This window comes from Anolis sagrei, chromosome 1 (assembly GCF_037176765.1).
Source record: "Anolis sagrei isolate rAnoSag1 chromosome 1, rAnoSag1.mat, whole genome shotgun sequence".
In the NCBI taxonomy this organism is placed as follows: Eukaryota; Metazoa; Chordata; class Lepidosauria; order Squamata; family Dactyloidae; genus Anolis; species Anolis sagrei.
In genome coordinates this window covers 298,761,341-298,782,430 of record NC_090021.1, presented here as the reverse complement: position 1 = coordinate 298,782,430, position 21,090 = coordinate 298,761,341, and the positions used below count along the sequence as shown (strand labels likewise).

The window sequence follows — 21,090 nt, the reverse complement described above, 5'->3', positions numbered from 1 at the left end:
CTTATCAGTTTCTTAATTAAATGAAGCTCAGAGCCTATTTAATCATCACCATTTAATAGTTCTTCCTCCCCTTTTCTTTTAGAATGTGGATTTTGATCTGAAACACGATTGCAGTCAGCTAGTGGAAAGAATAAATGTTTTCAAAACCGCTTTCAGTGAAAATGAAGATGATGAAAGGTAACTATTTTGTGGTGATTGAACATGAAGTATAATGTATCCACACAGCTAATTAATTGTTTTTAGCACCTAAAGATGAGTATTTGAATGCAGCATCAGTCTGTAAAACAGCAGTAGACTATTGTGTCATTTCATCCATAGTGGGTCCTTACTGTGGCTTTTTTTGGAGTTAGATCTGTTTTCTACAAAATCCGTTTCTAATTTTCTAAAGATTGTGACACCTATCTTTCTTATGTCTGCAGTCGTCCAGCAATTGCATTAATTCGGAAATTGATAGCAGTATTAGAATCTATTGAACGTCTACCTCTACATTTGTATGATACACCAGGATCAACATATAATCTACAGGTAAATTTTCGGTGCTGCTGCAGCTTACCCTATTGGGAATTAACTTTAACATTGCTGATGGTGTAGTTGTGTTTTAAAAATGGAATGAAGTAGAGGAAAGCATTTACAAGTCACTATAACAGGGAGGATAGTAGCAGGATCACTGAAGGATAGGAGTGGACAGTTGTCAAGCGATAAGGGGCCACATTACTCCACACATCTTCTTGTCACCTATCCACCATATTAGTGGGGATAAAAATATCTAGTAGCACTTCCAGCCTAGCGATGCATGCTGTTGTCCAGTTCATCATGTTTTAAGTGCTTCTTGCCTCTTCTTACTTGTTTCAATTGTACAATTTCCTCCCCAAACAAGGAAGAGATTAGCCTTTCCTTGGTTGCTTCCTGTTTTGAAGAAAGACTTATATAGGCCAAAGGAAAACCTTTATGGACTAAGGGCAGATGCCTCAAAATGTGACTAATAGCATACCTTAAGGCTTGGGGTCTCTGTTGGTCCTTGATAGGAAAAATTGTACCTCCAATTTTGACAGTGAGGAAGAATTAGTCTTTCCTGATATAGTGGAAATAAGAATCCCCTTTGAATGCTCCAAAACTGATTACCAATGCAGAGCGCTTGATTATTTTGATGAAATTCCTTTTCATTTACCTGTTTTTATGGTAAATGAAATTTTGATGGATTTTTGATGGATTTTAACTATGATTTTTAGTGCTGTTTTGTGTTTAATTCTATTTTAATGTTTTTATTTTTGTATATTTTTAAATTGTATACTATAACTTTTGAGTTGAGCCACTTTGAATCCCCTTTGGGGAGATAAACCGGGGTATTATTATTATTATTATTATTATTATTGATAATAATAATAAATGTTGCTGCTGAATGCCAGTTTAATGACTGGAAAACAATTATATATGAATAATGATAAAATATCTGATAAAAGCATTTTAAAAAAAAACCCTCTTCAGTTGTATTGTATTGGGTAGCTTCTCTAACTTTTCATTCTTGGACACAGTTTTGGAGAATTCACTTTCATGTCAACTTCAGGTAGTTTTTTTTTTTTTTTTTAGTTTTTGCGAGATTAATTACCAAAAACCATTTCTAGGTGGGTTTGGGTCTGCTCACTTCTTTAGTTGCCTTAATGGGCCATGTGGCTGAAGATCAATAGCTTCTCAGCTTTAATTTTTGTATTTAGGTGTCATCTGCCTTGAAATCTAATGATTTAGCTAAATAAAAACTGGATAATTAAAAATCAGCTTCAGTTTAATGTATTATGAATAGAAGTTTGCAGAAAATGTTTTAGTGCAGCTCCGTAATCGATTTCAGAAGGTGATGAGAGATTGAGATTGTTGGAAAACTAAATAAGAAAGAAACTGTAGCATAGAATCAAATGGCAACCCATAAAACGTTATTGAAAAGAGCTCCAGCAATGTCTACATAAAAACATGCCTACACAGAAGTTCTTTGGTCAGAATTACTAATGTTAGACCTTTTTTCTGCTGACTTGGAAATGGTCTTTCATTAAATTGAATGAGGTTTCTATCCTGAAAGGACACATTGTCTTGCATGTTTATGAAATATTGAAACAAAATGGCTGTGTGAATTTGTCCAATGTATCAATAAGTTTTTATTTGTAATCACAACTTTTAATATTTAGTTAATATGGGTAAAAAATATGTAAACAAAATAAATTTATCAATAAAACCTTACTGAATTCATTTTAGATACTAACAAGACGGCTGCGGTTCCGCTTGGAGCGTGCTTCTGGGGAGACAGCCTTGATAGACAGAACCAGTCGAATGTTAAAAATGGAGCCTTTGGCAACTGTAGAATCTTTAGAGCAATACCTGCTTAAAATGGTGAGAAAATATTTCTTTACACCTTATATATGGAAATTCCTATTCTTCTGTGATACATTTTTGTTACCTTTTCCTTTAGGTGGCAAAGCAGTGGTATGATTTTGACAGAGCATCCTTTGTTTTTGTACGAAAACTACGTGAAGGCCAGACGTTTATTTTCAGACACCAACATGATTTTGATGAAAATGGAATTATTTATTGGATTGGAACAAATGCAAAGTAAGAGTTTAGTAAATCCAGGCTGACATACTGCTGTAACTTTCTTGCGTGAAGCATGGCTGTTTTAAAGTAGTATTTGGTATATTTTACAATATACAATACAATATGTAAAATAATTTATTCAGAAATAGTTTTTTTATCAAAATAATTACAACATATTTTCCATTATTCATGGAATGTTGATTTTTAATTTTGACACATGGATTTTGAAGTATGTTGGCATCTATTTAGGCTGTTGATTTTTGATTTTTAAAAACAGTGTTCAGTTAACTATAGATTCTTAATGGACTACAAAATAAAGTATATGTGCATTTTACGATTTTGAATTACATTTAATAATATATAGTTTACAGGCACAGTATAAATAAGTTGCACTGCTTTTCATATTCTTGAATGGTAGTGACATTATGTTTTATGTTACAGAACAGCATATGAGTGGGTAAATCCGGCTGCCTATGGGCTAGTAGTAGTTACCTCTTCAGAAGGAAGAAATCTGCCATATGGTCGTTTGGAAGACATCTTAAGCCGTGACAGCTCTGCTCTGAATTGTCATACTAATGATGATAAAAATGCATGGTTTGCCATAGACCTTGGCCTTTGGGTAATACCTTCAGCTTACACATTGCGCCATGCTCGTGGCTATGGACGGTCTGCTTTGAGAAATTGGGTTTTTCAGGTATCCAAGGATGGACAAAACTGGACCACTCTGTATACTCATGTGGATGACTGCAGTCTTAATGAACCAGGGTATGCAATATTTTTAAAAATTATTTAAATATTTATATCCCATCTATTATCTGAAGATCCCAGAGCAGCCTACAATAAAGTCAACAATAGATAACACTGGCCAACACACATTTTGGTACCTCAAATGTTAGACCTGGGTATATTTGACACGCAGATTACAAAAATGGCACCAGTTTCCCCCTATTGGCTCTAGTTTTTGACATACAAAAATATGCTTTTGGAAAAATTACATTTATAACTTTTTTGAAAAGGAAAAATGATGTTATACCCTTTAGGCAAATTTGAATCTCCATAAACATTTGGAGACCACCCTTTGAAAGCCTCTAGTCAAGAAAAGGCATGACCTTATTACAAGTCAATCTTATGAAAAAGTGATGTTCACAAGCATTCATGGAATGTTACATAGGTAACTCAGCTGTTAAACTGATAAACCATGTCTTTGAACTTCCAGGACCAAAGACATGCCACTGCACAAATATATATATATATATATATATATATATATATATATATATATATCGCTAGCAGTTTTAAAATGTTTCTTTGAAGTTGAATTTGCAGTTGCCCAAAACATATACCCTCCCTTGAAACCTCTTAGGTTAAAGTATACACTCAGAGACAAAAACAAAGTCTTCTTTAAAAAGTAACATATCTTGTTTACTGATAAACATCTTGTATTAATTCAGCATACAGGCGCATTTATAGGTAGGATGTAGTTTCTCTGTGCTGAGAACACAAAGCGTCATTCTTAATAGTCCAAAGTCTTTAAGTATACATCTTATGAAAGTCAAAACTGTATAACCATACTCGCTGTTTCTCAAAGCAAACATACAGTAAACTTTGTGAAAAAACTCCACTATGGGTATCTCCGTTAGAAGCGCTACAAAGAAGAGAGTTAGGTTGGAATGACTGGCCAAAATACAAAGAATTATTGAAAAAAGAAAATGGAAAAATAACACTAAAATCACAGCAAGAGATGAAGGAAATAAACGGGAAAATTTCATGGTTCCAATATTGGCAGCTAAGGGAATGCTTTATAAAGGAGGAAAAGTTAGGCTTCGAAGAACAAAAGACTTTTTGGGACACGATAATACAGACAGATAAAAAGATAATAACGAAGATATATAAAAAATTACGAGATTGGAATAAAGAAACAAAGGAGGAAAATGAATATATGAAAAGATGGAAAGAAAACATTGGAAGAAACATAAAAATAGAGGAATGGGAAGAAATTTGGACAAAGAAACTGAAATACACATACACAACTGACCTAAAAGAAAATTGGATAAAAATATTACACAGATGGTATATAACACCACATAAATTAGGAAAATGTTATAAAAATGTTAACACAGAATGTTGGAAATGTAGAAAGAAAAAGGGCACTTTTTTCCACATGTGGTGGACATGCGAAAAAGTGAAGACTTACTGGAAGAGAATACAAGAGACAATACAGAAAATGTTAGACATAGATATCCATCTAAAAGATGAATTATTTTTTTCTGGGAATGACGAAACAAAACATGGGGAAAAAACACAGATAAATTACTGTTTTTGCTAACAACAGCGGCCAGAATTTGTTATGCAAAATTATGGAAGATAGAGGAAATACCAGATATAGAAGACTGGTTACAAAAAGTGCTCAACATTAGAAATATGGACAGACTTACATATTTACTATCTAGATACTAAGAGACTAGATAAAAGAGACAAATTGGTCGAAAGTCACAGAATATTTAAAAGGGAAAAACTATAAGACAATAATTTAAATAAATTGGAATAAACCCCATAGGATAGAAGGAGAGAAGGTTTCAAATAAAGAAGAGCAGAAGAAAGAAAAAGAGAACACCTCCAACACGATACTCAGGAAGTCATGAAGATCTTCACACTTTAATTTTTTTCTTTCTTTTTTTCTGTCCTTCACCACCTCTTTTTTTCTTTCTTTTCCTTTTTTCTTTTTCTTAATTTTAAAAAATTCACAGAAAACTCAATAAAGAATATATAAAATTTTAAAAAGCAAACATACAGTAAACTGTTCCTGCATAAGTCCAAGTGCAAACTGCTTCCATTGAAGTCCAAAAGCATACCTGCTTTCATTTAAGTCCAAAAGCATATTGATAACAAAGTGGAGTCCTTGGCCTGAACATGCTCAGTACAGTCACACGTCTGAAGCCCTTCTCACACCAAAGAGTTCAGTCAAACTGGCAAATCAACACAGGTTAACAAATCTATACATTAACAAACAAATAGTGAAGGCTTGGAAGGTTGCTATTTCCAACATATGCCATCTACCAGTTGCCATCTGCTCGCCCGTGAAAAATCATGATAACCATATCTAAGAAACCAGAGCTGATGCGATCTCTCTAATGCAATTTTCTGAATCAGTGGCCCAGATAACCCTAGGAACAAACTTAAAAACCAGGACACCCACATTTTTAAAAATTGGGCTGTGTAATTGTTGTGTGCCACCTAGGCATTTCTGATGACCTTAAGAAGAGCCTATCATAGGATTTTCTTGGCAATTGTTCAGAGAGGATATGTCATTATCTTCCTCTAGGGCTGGAATTGTAGGACCCGCCCACCCTGTTCTTAAAACTATGGAAATATGCTTTATTTAAGCTAAAATTAATTTTTAAAGGGAACATTTCATGAAACTAGTTTTAAGAAAAAGTGGGCTAACACAGTGTTAACAATGCTAAGTAAAATACATTAATACTGAGTAATTTTGCAGTTGGTAGATTTTTATTTTAAATAATACTACCCTTATATAAGTATTTTGTCATTCGGGTCAGATGTCATGCTTTATAATATCAAAAATGCCAAATGTTTCTCATGCAATTTTCCCAAACCAATACAAAAGGTCAACAGCAACATGGCCACTAGATCCACCAAAGGATGAGAAGCAAGGCTGGAGGCATGTTCGAATTAAACAGATGGGAAAGAATGCCAGTGGGCAAACACACTACCTCTCCCTGTCCGGATTTGAACTTTATGGCACTGTGAATGGCGTATGTGAAGATCAGTTAGGTAAGCAATAGACTATTGTATTTAAGAGTGCCACACCTATCAGTTGGATTGGATTGGTGATACTTGAAAAAGTTGTAATTCATATAAATCTCTTAAAAGCAGTACTAAACCAGCATTTCAATTGTATATAGGAAAAGCAGCTAAAGAAGCAGAGGCTAACCTACGAAGGCAAAGAAGACTGGTTCGTTCACAGGTTTTGAAGTACATGGTTCCCGGAGCCCGTGTCATCAGAGGAATTGATTGGAAATGGAGAGATCAGGATGGTAGTCCACAGGGAGAAGGCACTGTTACAGGAGAATTACATAATGGTGAGCAAATGTTTAAACAACCCTCTTCTCTTTAACTTAGCAAATTATTCAGAATAGTATTACTTAGCTTCATTTTGTGATTGAGAAAATCTAAGATTTTTAAAAAATGAGGAAGGAATGAGTGGATTTCCTTGAAAAATAGCTCAAACAGAGCAGTATGGTTTTGTACTCTGCAGAGACTTGTTCTATGTTCAGTCAGGAATACGTGATTTCTTTCTCATAGCAAAAAAATACCATTTCTTTTAAGTTTCTTCGGGCATTATTTATTTATTTATTATGTACCACATTTGTATACCACCTTTCTCAGCCCAGAGGCGACTCAAGGCGGTTCACAGTCAGCAGCAATTCGATGCCTCCACAATTATAAAGTACAATTAAAACACTTGTAAAATACAATTAAAATATTTAGCATATAATATAAAAACCATACAAAGCCAAGCATCTCCTTAATTAGCCCTGCATCCTAAACATGTTTATTACTTTGATTGTGATGGAATGTGTTAACAAATAAGTATCTTTACTATTATTACAAAAGAAAGAAGCCATGGTTCAATTATGGCATATAGCATTTACAAAGGATAGAAGTAAAATAAGGGGGGAGACATTCTACTACTGAATGTTGGCGGTTCAAATCTGCAAGATGGGGTGAGCTCCTGTCTGTCAGCTCCAGCTTCCCGGGCAGGGACATGAGAGAAGCCTCCCACAGCCTCCCTCCAACACATCCAGGCGTCCCCTGAACAATGTCTCTGCAGACGGCCAATTCTCTCACACCAGAAACAACTTGCTGTTTGTCAAGTCACTTCCGACACAATTAAAAAATCTGCTATATTACAGTAATTGGAAGAGGAGTACTTAAAGCTGTCAGTTTTTTTATGACTACAACAATTAGTTGTGAAGGAAGATAGGAGAGAAAGTCAGACTGATTAATTTCATACCAATCCAGGTAGATTATGAATCGAGAAGAGACTGCCTTGAATTTCCAGAAACATGTATCTCAAGGAAGCCTCTGGCTGGGACTACAACATTGTTATAAACCCGGAACAAGTGTCCATCGTATTCCTGTGGCACAACATTCCTTGGGGGGCAATGTTCTGTACATTATGGATAAACAAAGAATCATCCTTGACATACATATCTACCAAATGTAGCATATTATACATTATTGCGTATAATGAAGATCATATATAAGATTATATGTAAACGTTGCTAATCATAGATTAACCATAACATTGGAATACTATGTTGGTCCATTATCACAGGATAAATGCTTCATATCTGCGTAATACCTTGTTTTATTTCTTCTGGCTTGGCACTTGCAACTTGCTTTTTTCCCCTTTGGTCTTTAAGTTTTCTACACCTTTTTCTTTTTCATTAGCTTCACTGGGATCCAGTTGTTGTTTTCTTAAAGAACCAAATTGGATAATGCTAGGAGGTTAAGCTCAAATTCCTAAAGTCATAAACTTTTACATTTATATCACCATAGTTAAACCAGAAGTGATTTTCTGCTTCTACTACTCAAATCCATGGGTAGAATGTAGTGTTTCACCAGTGGGAGTTACCATTGCACTGGGACTTCCTCCTTCCTTTGCTGCACAGCTCTCTCGACATTTGCTCTGGAGCGGAGGGGCTCCCCAGTTCTAAGTCAGTTGCTGAGGTTTTCTAAGGTTTAGGCTTATACCCTTCTTAATACTGCTGATAGAAAAGGTTTGATTTCGGATTTTCCCCTATCTTTCTTTCAAAACCTCTGTACTTAAAAATTCCTCATCTTTATTACCACTTCTTGGCATATTAACACTAGAATTTCTTTTCCCCACACATCAAAATATACTGAAATGCAGGCATTGAAATCAGCAGCATCAGCTGTAGTCATAATCACCTCTATAGCTGACCAGTCAGACCAGCTTTTTCTTTTAAGTACCTTAATGCCATGTTGTGTACTAAGGTACTTAAAGAAAAAGCTTCCCTGACTGGTCAGCTATAGAGATGAGTATTACTACAGCTGATGCAGAAACCATGATGCCAAGATTTTAAGTGTCTTAGTACCATATTGTGTGGAGCCCCATTGTGCTGGCAGGACTGCTGACCAAGAGGTCAGCGGTTCGAATCCGGGGAGAGCAGGTTGAACTCCCTCTGTCAGCTCCATCTCCCCATGTGGGGATATGACAGAAGTCTCCCACTAGGATGATAAAACATCAAGCATCCGGATGTTCCCTGGCAGCATCCTTGCAGATGGTCAATTCTTTCACACCTGAAACAACGCAGTTTCTAAAGTTGCTCCTGACACACACACAAAAACATATTGTGTAAAACACAATATTTGCCAACTGTTTTGATAATGGTAAAGCCTTTTAAATGTTCACTTATTTGTATTTAACTCAGAAACACTTTCAGAGATTTAATTAAGGGAAATAAATTTTAAAGTTATTCATTACTCGTAATACGGAATTATTTACTATACATTTTGAACTTTAGCAAAGAATCTCAAGACATTTTAAACTAACCATTTTTATTTTGCTTAGGTTTCAGTACACTGCACCTCTGTCCATCAGAAGCATTGTGTATGTAGGTTTGAAGTTAGTGGGCTCAGTGGGAATGGTTATACAAAATATATACACAGTGATATTTTGGTATCCATTGTCAAAGAGTATTTACTTAGTAATACATATAGCTTAGGACTGATGAGCTAAGTAACATATGTAGTGAGATGTGCATTTGTCCTTCTCTCCTCTTAGCCTAATAGTCACAATTCCCCACCCACAAATAATAATCATCATGAAAAAAGTTGCCCTCCAATGTTGGGTTGTGGTTTCTAGCATCCTTTACCATTGTTTTTGCTTAGGACTAATTAGGGCTGGTGGGATTTGCTGCCCATCTTGCGCTCCCTTAATTGAAAGTTTCAGCTCTTACCTGTTGAACCATAAATAGAGAAAAGCTTTTCTTTATATCATATGTGTTAATCAGCTTTTCTTTATCAACATGGCTGGATTACCATTCAATTATGATTGGGTAGTATTTGTACTGACTGCCTTTCCCTCTTACCACTTTAATTATAGTCTCCCCATCCAAACAAGTCTTTAATAACCAGACAAGTGTAACAACAATCTTTGCATCAGATGGTGAAGTGCTATCCACAAAAGCATATGCTCAATTATAATTTGTTTATGCTTTAAGATGTCATAAGACTCTTTATTGTCCATCAGCTGTAGTCTGGGAAAAATTAGCTCAGTTTTTAGATGTTTGGAATTTAGAGCAAACTATGTAAAACCTATCAGGTGAATTTAGCACATCCCATAGTGATTGTACTTATTTGTTTTAAAACTTTGGTTTTTATTTGGTTTGATTTTAAAACCATTAAGTATGTCCAAAAATTTAGATTAGTGGCCCAATGAGAAGCTGATCCCGTATTGTGGAGCTACTGTCTGACACGCTCCTGTCTGCTTTCTGCTGGGTCTCACAAACTCCTGTCCCTTTCTAGGCTGGATTGATGTCACCTGGGATGCTGGTGGCTCAAACTCTTACCGTATGGGCGCAGAAGGAAAATTTGACCTCAAGCTTGCCCCAGGGTACGACCCTGATTCAGCGGCATCACCCAAACCTGTTTCATCCACTGTTTCAGGCACAACGCAGTCATGGAGCAGCTTGGTGAAAAACAACTGTCCAGACAAGATGACTGCTGCTGCAGGCTCTTCAAGTAGAAAAGGAAGTAGCAGTTCTGTGTGTAGCGTGGCCAGTAGCAGCGACATCAGCTTGGGTTCGACCAAAATGGAGCGGAGATCTGAAAATGTAATGGAGCAAAATATAGTTTCAGGCACAGACGTCCATGAGCCAATTGTTGTACTTTCCTCTGCTGATAGTATGCCTCAGACTGAAGTAGGGTCAGCATCCAGTGCAAGTACCAGCACCTTAACCGCAGATGTGGGAAACGAAAACGTTGAAAGAAAGCTAGGACCTGACAACTCAATACGTGCAACTGGAGAGTCCAATGCTATATCCATGGGAATTGTTAGTGTGAGCTCTCCAGATGTTAGTTCGGTATCTGAACTAACTAATAAAGAAGCCACTTCCCAAAGACCCCTTAGTTCTTCAGCAAGTAACAGACTATCAGTGAGTTCGCTTCTGGCTGCTGGAGCTCCAATGAGTTCTAGCGCAAGTGTTCCTAACTTATCGTCACGGGAAACCTCTAGTTTGGAGTCCTTTGTCCGAAGAGTGGCGAACATAGCTCGCACCAATGCTACTAACAACATGAATTTAAGCCGAAGTAGCAGTGATAACAACACTAATACATTGGGAAGAAATGTCATGAGCACTGCAAGTAAGTAAAAGTAATTTTTGGTTAACATGTGCAGTCCTTTTGTGTGAGAGAAAGAATATCATTGACTTGGCCATACTGAAATGTGATAGCTTTGAACAGCTATATTGCCTATACTTATGTATGGACTTTCTTTGCGTATTATTACTGCTTAATTCCTAAATACAAATGATAAGAAGATTGTGGAGACAGAATGCACTTGCTCCGTTTACCCAGCACTTAATTTTGCAGGGTAATATAGCTTTCTGAGATATCAAACTACTTTAGCAGTCAGGTGTACTTTAGTTATTATATATGTGTATAAAGTAAGCTTCCTCTGAACAAATCTTGCCAAGACAACCCCTTGATAGGGTTGCCATAAATCAGAAATGAAAGTGTGCAGCAACAATCCCTTTTGCTTAACTGGGCATATTAACTAAGCCTTTAATTCTAGCCAACCACTTGCGTACCCCAAAATACATGCATGTCTCATTGACATCTGCTTGGAATGGTATGCTATGTATGTGTGAATATAATTTCATTTGGAAACTATATAATACTTATATTTGTACTCCTCCTGAAAGCAGTAGTGTTTTTTTTCACATAGTTTGACTGAACATTCACAATATGTGCATAGTTTAAAAATATATATATTTATCTCAAAATTGTTCTATTGTTTGTGCTTTTTAAAAAAAAAAACAAATGAACAGCACTACTGTAGGGTGAAGTTGTGAGGTAGCGTTTATTTAATTTTTGGACGTTTTCCCCTGTAGTTTCTGCATACAAGACTAAAACGACAGGAATATAAGCAAAAGTGGTAATTTGGTATACTAAACATATATCAAAAATTTGGAAGCCATTGTAGGAAAAACCGTTTTCCCTAGAGTGTTTTTTGGGGGGGGGGGGTGTTAACAGAGCCATCTTGGTACTTTAGGAACATAAAATGTATTAGGTATAATTTTGTTTAGTGTCATATTCTGTTTCGTATACTTAACGTACGGTTTATACAAACAGTACTTAAAATAGTTAAAGATTACAAGTCCTTTTTAATTTGTGGATTTGCACAAGTTCTTGAACTGTAGGGAACACTGACTGTAAGAAACGTTTTTGGCTAACAGCAGAAAGAAACAAGACCCATTCAACATTAGTAAAAGAGAGGAAATTATTTTCGCTTCTTTTGTTCTGCGTTGTGTCAAATAGAAATAAAGGCCCCATTATCATAAAAAGGATGCAGAATAGGAAACCAATATCAGGGCGCTGCAGTGATCTGATACTGTACATCAGTGGTCCCCAACCTGTGATCTGTGGACCACCAGTGGTCCACAAGAACTAAAATATGGCCCATAGCCTCATTGTTACTACACCATTGCAACAAGAGCAATTGATCTCACCAAACCTTACCGTGCCGAGGCTTATTAAATAGAACTTTCTGTGGGCAAACAGATGGTGACTACTGGATGGCGTATATTCTGTATCAGAAACTAGAGCTGATGTGGTATATCCAATGCAATTTTCTGAATCAGCACCCTAAATAACGAAACCGAATCTAAAGTTAACCAAAAACTGATTCATAACCCATTTAATACTAATGTTGGAGAGTGGCCCCTGGTCAAAGTGGCCCTGGTTAAAAAAAATGGTTAGAAACTATTGCTGTACATAATATATTAGATAAAATTGTGCAATAATAAACACATATGAACACTTATATAAACATTTAATTGTCATTCTAAAAGCAGACATTCCGTAACACACACACCGAGTTCTCTAGGGGGAAATGCTTAGTTCTAAAATGGGAATTTACCCCTAGGGTTTATGGACTTTTGTATTTCTGATTTGTACTGTGAAATAAGACAATGTTGAGTTATTTTACTGTTTTTCTTACGCCACTTGTGGTCTGTATATGGTAGAAGATAAAGTAACGCATGTTGAGCTACTTTATCTTAATTTGGTCAGTGAAAGAAGCAGAATCTGCTAGGAACGGTGTTAAAAATTGTTTCAGTTATTGAGTGCAAACAAACATTTGATTGCATTGGATTCTAAATTGCAGGCTTTGCTACTTGATTTTTTTAAGATGGCTGTTTTGTTGTTGTTATTATGAGTTGTGACAGCCAGCATATTGGAGAATTTAAAGTCCATTAAGTTTTATTTTAGAGATGTACCAGAAAGAACATTGTGGGAACTTATCTATGTGTTTCACAGATAAGACTTGATGTAACAATTTCATCCTTTAAGAATAAAAAAAAATTATAGGTTTCAAACCTCTGTAATTCATTTAGTAAATGTATGACTACTATATTTAATTTTTCCCACCATTAAGAAAAAAACTGATGAAATGAAATGCATTAGTAGTAGTAAAAGATATTTATGAGCAAGTTTATTTTGAGCTAAAAACTGTTTAGCAAGTCGTGGGCATTAGCTTACCACAATGTGATTTCCTAGTTATACTTGAACAAACTGTGTTGAGTATAGAATACATTGTTTGGGTTAGTTAGGGATTCTCAAGGAAGACAGAAAGAGATCAATCACTGTTTGTATATCTACAATACTATTGTGAATTTCATATAAGGTAATGTACTCTTCAAATAATTTCACTTGTTCAAAACTGGACATGGGGTATCCTTCAAAACAACCACTCTCAGTCCCATACCCATACTTACTTGTCCTTTTTTATTTCAGGGCCCCACTTTCATTGACATGTAATTCAGCATTGTTAAATACAATAAGGCTTGATGAATTTATTATATATATTTATTTGTGTATGTTAATTTAAAATACAACACTCATGAATGTAAGTTGTACTACTTTGGATCATTTATTTTATCTTACCATATCTTTATCTGTAGCTTCTCCTCTCATGGGTGCCCAAAGTTTTCCTAATCTGACTACAACTGGTACCACATCAACTGTGACCATGTCTACATCCAGTGTTACTAGCAGCAGCAATGTAGCCACAGCAACTACAGTTTTATCTGTTTGTCAGTCACTTAGTAACACTCTAACTACTAGCCTAACATCAACATCTAGTGAGAGCGATACAGGTCAGGAGGCAGAATATTCTTTATATGGTAAGTTTCATTTTTAAATGACCATAAGCAGATGTCCCATTAATGATTTTCCTTTGCCTTTTTTACTAGGTTTCTCACATAGTAATTTCATTTACTAAAGCATATCAAGCAGTTGAGTTGTTTACTCTGTTACTAGTTACACTAGTGCTCACCCCTAAAAACTAGTGTTCCCTTATATTTCAGCTCCTCACACTGGGTTTTCATTCTTTTCATTTATGATATTTTTATTCTAAAAAGCAGATATCTCTATGTGGATATTCTAAAATATGTGGCTCGTTTGTTCAATATAGTAAGTGGCATTTGTGGAGATGTATTCATGATAATACCTTAGATCAGTGGTTCTCAACCTGTGGGCCCCAGATGTTTTGGCCTTCAATTCCCAGAAATCCTAACAGCTGGTAAACTATCTGGGATTTCTGGGAGTTGTAGGCTAAAACATCTGGATATCCACTGGTTGAGAACCACTACCTTAGATCCAGAGACATTTCTGCAGAATTCATGGATGAATTCTTGCATATCATGTTTTGCTGCTCTTGTAAAGTAGTTTGAGTGTGCTTAGAAGAGCATATTAGGATTAGGAATTATATCTGTTGTTGAATTCTGAGTGGTGAAAGTGTTTGTTCTTTAAAATAGGCATTTCTGAAGCCCATTTGAAATGTTTCAAATTATTACATGTAGTGGGCAGAAAGTATTGTTTGAGAATACTGTGAAGATTCCATGATTTTCATGGAAGATCTCTACATGTGACCTGTTGAGTTCCGAGAACAAAAGTATCATAAGAACTTTGGTGAATGAGAACAAGGTATTGACTCCAAATCACCAAGAAGGTAGCAGAATCTTTTACAACCATCTCTCTAATGTCCTCATAAACAAAAGATATTTGCAGACTTGTGTTGTAAAAGAATCTACTTTTTAGCAAGTGATATATAATAAAACATCTGAGTGCCCTTAGAGCAGGTTTGCATATTTTTTCATTTGGTAAAATCACTGAGATCTACTTTGCTTAACAATAATAGTTATTGTTATTGTTATTATTTTATTTCTTTCCTGGCACTCCTCATGGCTTGAGGCAGGTTACAATGACAAAACACACACAGTCATCTAAAAGCATTCTACAAAATACACATATGAAAACATTTTATAAAATACTATTAAAATATACCGAACAGAGATTAATCATAAGACGCAAGTTTACAATTTGTGATTAAAACTGTCTAGGTTGACCTGCCAGAAGTGATAGGTTTTTAAATTTTAAGATGGTTTTTAAATTCTTTCTCTCCCTGTTTTTTTTTTTTTTTAATTTTGTGGGTGGTGTTTGTTTTGTAATGTGAACATGTTGAAAAATGCCCACAGAGGAGTTAGTGGTAGGACACCTAAAAATGTACTGTACGTTAAGCTACCTTTGGCTTTGCTTTATTAAAATATTATGTGAGTCATGTCAATAACAGGTATGAGATGCCTTAATGGGCAGATCTTTTGTACACTTAGTTGTTGCATGAACCATTAATCTTTGTGTGATTATAGCATTGTCTTTTGAAAACCACAAAATGCAAAAATATTACAGAAACAAGGACCTGGATTTTATAACCTTCATGAACACCACTTCTGTGCAGAAAACATGAATGTATACTGTTAGAGCAAGAAAACTAAAAATGAACCTCCATGTGGAAAAACCTGCCACCAGTTGGAGCTTCTTTCATGTGGGCACAATACAACATATCTGCTGCACTTGTCACATCACACACATAACACCTACAATTTTAAACATTAAAATATGGGATATTTTTCACATTTAAGCCATTCTGTTTCTCATGAAAAACTTGCACAGGTAAAGGTCAATAATATGTCAAGAAAAACATCCCTCCAGGTTGCAGAACTCCATGCACATTTTTTTTTAGTTTTGGTTAGTATGGTGTGGGGTTAGAAACACTGAGATTATTACTGCTGTCTGTATCCTCATTTAAAAAAATTAATTTCACTTCATGTCGCTGCAATAACAGGAAGTGAGAGGAAATGTATCCCGAGGAAGAGAAATTCATTCCACTAAGAGTTATCATGGGGAAAAGGAGTGTCCACTGAAGCTTTATCACAAATCCTTGTTTCCCCAACAAGCCAAATTTTTCTAAATCCAATTGTCACAGGGACAGAAAGCACAAATAGCAAAACAAACACCACTGAGGCGGTAACCCTTCCCTGTGCTATCAAAAACTAAAAAAGATTGCCTGGAGTTACAATTAAGAAATGTACCTGTTCTAACTTGCATACAAATTCAACTTAATAACAAACCTACAGAACTTTTCTTGCTGTAATCAGGGGACTGCCTCTACATGGCATTTTAGCTGTAGTATTACAACTTACTTAAAATGCCTACAAAATAGGCTTGTGTATATTGTTATTTTCCTCTTAAGATTTCATCCATGAGGTCCTAGATTGGTATTCCATTTGTGAAGTTCTATGGTTTTCTTGCAGTGGAGAGAAAACTTTTAACTTGGATTTGATTACAGATGGAATTTACAGCACTACAGTAATGAAAAGTGGTTTACAGTTTCCTCAGTGAGTTAAGCTAGTATTAAAGATACCTGTAATTTATTTGAAAATGGATTGAGGAAATGGGTTCTAAGAGAAGTACCTTATAAATATAATTAGTGGTAAATAGCACATTTTCTGTCCATTTGCACAAATTTGATATGTTTAAAAATGTGTTGTTTGTCTCAATCTCTTTCTTTAATATAAATAGCTTTCTATAGTGTATATATTGTATGTAATATATATAATATATTGTATGTAATATATACCTTGTAAGCCGCTCTGAGTCCCCTTCGAGGTGAGAACGACGGCATACAAATGTCATAAATAAATAAAATAAATAAATTCAATTCTTTTTCAGGTTTTAGTGCTTTCTCTCCTTTACATCTGTCTATGTCCAACATTTTGCATAGGTTTCTGGCCTACATAGAACTTTAGTCTCGAGGGATTTTTTTCTTTTCCTGCTCTGAAGTTCTAGATTGCATCATCTTTCCATCTTGTTTGCTTTTCTTTTTTAAAGGATTTAAGTGTTTCTTTGTTTTCTGTGTAGATTTTCTTGATAGTTGTCGTGCAAGTACTCTGTTGGCAGAGTTAGATGATGATGAAGACCTACCTGAGCCAGATGAGGAAGATGACGAAAATGAAGATGACAATCAAGAAGATCAAGAGTATGAGGAAGTTATGGTACAGTACATATTTACACTTTTTTAAACCGTGTGTATGTGTGTTTTCTATCCCATGGACTTGAGAGAATTAAAATTGTAGCAAAAGTTGCTTTCTCAGCATCATTCTAATGGTCACTTCAGAACTTATTTTCTTCTAGACCCAATATTTCTACTGCTTGTTTTACTCTTTTTGCAACACACAAAATGTCTTATAATTTAGAATATAAAATGGTTCCATTTGGCAAATGCATAAATTAGAAAATATGAATGCTACAATTTTGCATTAAAATATAATGAACATTCTATATTGGGACTGACAGGAAATAGTAATGGTTTTGTAAGACACTTCTTCCATATGCTACCAACCTTTTTTCCTTGAGAAAACTGTAACTGCTGAACTAAAGACTTCTTAATTTATATGTGAACTTCATTATAAACACAATGTGCTGATGACATATTTATCTATGTAAAATGAATATTTTAAATTTATTTAAAAGCCATTTTTTCTGTATGTTTGCTTTTTTAATAGGAGGAGGAAGAGTATGAAACGAAAGGAGGTCGTAGGAGAACGTGGGATGATGATTATGTTCTCAAGCGTCAGTTTTCTGCTTTAGTTCCTGCTTTTGATCCTAGACCTGGTCGTACTAATGTTCAGCAGACAACTGATCTTGAAATTCCTCCACCAGGTTGGTTGACAAACATGTACAGAATTACACACACAACTGTAAATATATTATCATGCCAGAGAAGTATAAAATAGGAATCACAAAATAGGGAAGGGGGAAGAAGAGCAATATGAGAGAGTATCAATATTTCTTCATTGTTGATTGCAGTTACTTCCTGCGTAAGGTAGCTTCTTAAGTTACTACATTAGCATATTGAACTTTAATATTATCAAAGTAATTTATAAGAATAATCTATGAGAAAATAATATACATTTTTCCTATTTGGAAATACGTATATTTCCCACAAGATCCAACATTTTGCTATACGACTCCCCCCCCCCCCCCCCCCCAACAACAAAAAAACCAAAACATGGCAATTTAGAGTCTGGAACAAGCATGTGGCATCAAAGAAGTATCTGGCTTTGTTCCAGTAGTCAGGCTTAGGACAATGACATCATCCACTGAGAAGCCTCAGAGTACCATGACATCATATTGTTGGATGATGTCACCATTTTGCAACTCACTAAAGAAACAGACCATATACTTTTCCAGTTCCCCATGTTCTCCACCTAGCAGCTAAAAGGTGCATTTGGGGATAAATTGTAGTCATTGCAGAAGGTTGGTATAAAATCCCAACCTTCACAATGATAAAAAATGTGACTTAAAGTGACTAAGTTTGGCATAAGCCATTGTACATCAGTAACAGAATGCTGGTCTTCCCTCCATACTTTCATAGCTGAGTCAGGAATCAAAGATAAGAATTGAACCATCCTTTCATAGATGGAGTTTAGTTCTAAGAGGAACACATTGAAGGAGGGATTTAAGCTGGAGTATAAGGAAAATAAGGAAGGCTGTGGGACTCCCTTCTTCCCAGGGAAGCTAGAATGGCCCCCTCCCTTCTATCCTTAAGGTGGCATGTTTAATTACGGTTTCATGTTTATATATTTTTAGGTTTTTATTGTATTGTGTTAATTTGATTGTGAGTCGCTTTGACTCTCCTTTTTAGAGAAAAAGCGGAACAACAACAACAATGAAAGACTAGAAAGGTAATAATGTAAGGGATGAAAAGCTAGAAAGTGAATTGCATAAAATTGCAAAGTTCTTTTTCATATATAAGTTTTATCTTCGGGCCTAAAAAAAAAAAGACTTTTCTGGGAATGCCAGGAGCAATCCACTTTAGTTGGAGCATGGGGGTAAAACCCAATTGTCATGGATTGCTTCTCCTGTCATCCCAGAATGAACCTTCATGGTAAGTACAATTTCTCAATCTCTTACAAAAAGTTAACAGTAAATAGGCAAATGAGAGGTGCTGGAGAGACTAGACATTTATCACTCATCTCATTAATTTACCTTCTTTTACAGGAACACCTCATTCAGAACTTCTGGAAGAAGTGGAGTGTACACCCTCACCACGTTTAGCACTCACCTTGAAAGTGACAGGCCTTGGTACCTCTCGTGAAGTTGAGCTGCCGCTAACAAATTTCCGATCAACCATCTTTTATTATGTACAGAAACTGTTACAACTTTCCTGCAATGGCAGTGTGAAGTCTGACAAACTTAGACGAATTTGGGAACCAACCTATACGTAAGAATTCTGAAATTGCATTGTGAATCTAAAGCAGTTGAGGTTTTAATTCTATGTGCATTTACATGGAAATGTACATGAGATGATAATGTCAGGCAAAATACTTAAATTTTTATAAAGAATTGTTGATGTCTTGTAAACAGTCTTCAGAGTGTTACTGCCACTGGATCTTGTGAACAATAGTGGTGCGTCAACAGTGTTTGACTGCTGACATGGCCTCCCCCAATCTCTAAAGTTATCACTGCTTTTTTCCTTGCCTGGCCGCTTCTGTACTATGGTTCATTATTTCTTTTAAAAGTTATAGTACAGGTAAAGTTTCCCCTGACACTAAGTCTAGACATCTCTGACTCTGGGGGGTGGTGCTCATCTCTATTTCTAAGCCGAAGAGCCAGTGTTGTCCATAGACAACTCCAAGATCATGTGGCCAGCATGACTACATGGAGCGCCGTTACCTTCCTGCAGAAGTGGTACCTATTGATCTACTCACATTTTCAGTGTTTTTTGAACTGCTAGGTTGGAAGAAGTTGTACCTAACAGCGGGAGCTCATCCACTTCCCAGATTTGAACTGCCAACCTTTCAGTCAGCAAGTTCAGCAGCTCAGCGGTTTATCCTGCTGTGCCACCAGGGGGCCTTAAAACATTAGAATTGGCAACTAAAATCTTAGAATTAGTTATATCTGATGTTCCACCAATATATATTTATTATGTATGACAAGCAATAACATATTTAACATAAAGAGTGTTAGCAGAAGATAATTTAAATATCCCCCAAGACTGACGCTTTATACTGGATAATTAGAAACAGTCTTCTTCATCTGGAAAGTGTAACTTTTCTTACTGTAACACTAATCTTTTTTTTTAACTTTTAGAATTGTATACAGAGAAATGAAGGATTCAGATAAAGAGAAAGAGAATGGAAAAATGGTAAGATCAATTTTAACACTTAAAAATCAAATAACTGCAGCAGGTTTTGTGCAGTTTGTATACTTTAAAAAATGCAGCTTAAAAAACCTACACTAACTTAGTTCTGTTATTTGGCAGATTGTACAGTGAATGTTTGTGAATGCATGTTCCTTAAAGAAATGTGTGTAGTGCATGTGAAATCTGTCAGACTTTACAATCAGGAAAGACCAACATTTGGTGGTTCCTGTTGTAGGGTTGCTGGTCAATAGAGCATGTGGAACAGTACCTTGGCACTGATGAGTTACCAAAGAATGACTTGATAACCTACCTGCAGAAGAATGCGGATTCAGCCTTTCTGCGCCACTGGAAATTAACCGGCACTAATAAAAGCATTAGGAAAAACAGAAATTGTTCCCAGCTAATAGCTGCATACAAGGTATACGTCCGCATCTAAAAGTATTGGTTTGGGAAATGTATGTGCTTTTTTCATTTGCGCATTGAGTTAGAAGTTCTGATAGAGGGATATGATATGTGACTAATGGAAATGCTCTTTGAGTACATGTGTTCATGTGCTACTCTCATGTTTAGCTTTTAGCAACTCAAATCTTTTGGATAGTTGGCATAACATAGTGTTATTAATATAGTGCCTAACAATATTCCAAGTAATTATGTTGCATTGTGCATTACACAAAGCCATGCTTGTATTTTTTTTTCCT

General features: G+C 35.6%; 1 protein-coding gene across 6 annotated transcripts in view; it reads left to right on the top strand.

The window, feature by feature from the left end:
* The window catches only part of HECTD1 (HECT domain E3 ubiquitin protein ligase 1), an 80,638-nt gene that overhangs the window by 47,385 nt on the left and 12,163 nt on the right, over positions 1-21,090 (top strand). For 3 of the 6 annotated variants that reach the window (XM_067462870.1, XM_060759581.2, XM_060759573.2), the window contains exons 18-31: positions 83-177; positions 420-525; positions 2,242-2,376; positions 2,456-2,595; positions 3,019-3,342; positions 6,203-6,369; positions 6,501-6,677; positions 10,153-10,989; positions 13,809-14,030; positions 17,107-17,240; positions 17,751-17,907; positions 19,249-19,471; positions 20,341-20,395; positions 20,628-20,810. In XM_067462870.1, the coding sequence (XP_067318971.1) occupies positions 83-177; positions 420-525; positions 2,242-2,376; positions 2,456-2,595; positions 3,019-3,342; positions 6,203-6,369; positions 6,501-6,677; positions 10,153-10,989; positions 13,809-14,030; positions 17,107-17,240; positions 17,751-17,907; positions 19,249-19,471; positions 20,341-20,395; positions 20,628-20,810 (2,955 nt within the window). The remainder of the gene's footprint in view (positions 1-82; positions 178-419; positions 526-2,241; positions 2,377-2,455; positions 2,596-3,018; positions 3,343-6,202; positions 6,370-6,500; positions 6,678-10,152; positions 10,990-13,808; positions 14,031-17,106; positions 17,241-17,750; positions 17,908-19,248; positions 19,472-20,340; positions 20,396-20,627; positions 20,811-21,090) is intronic. The other 3 variants (XM_060759596.2, XM_060759588.2, XM_060759606.2) reach the window with 2 other exon arrangements.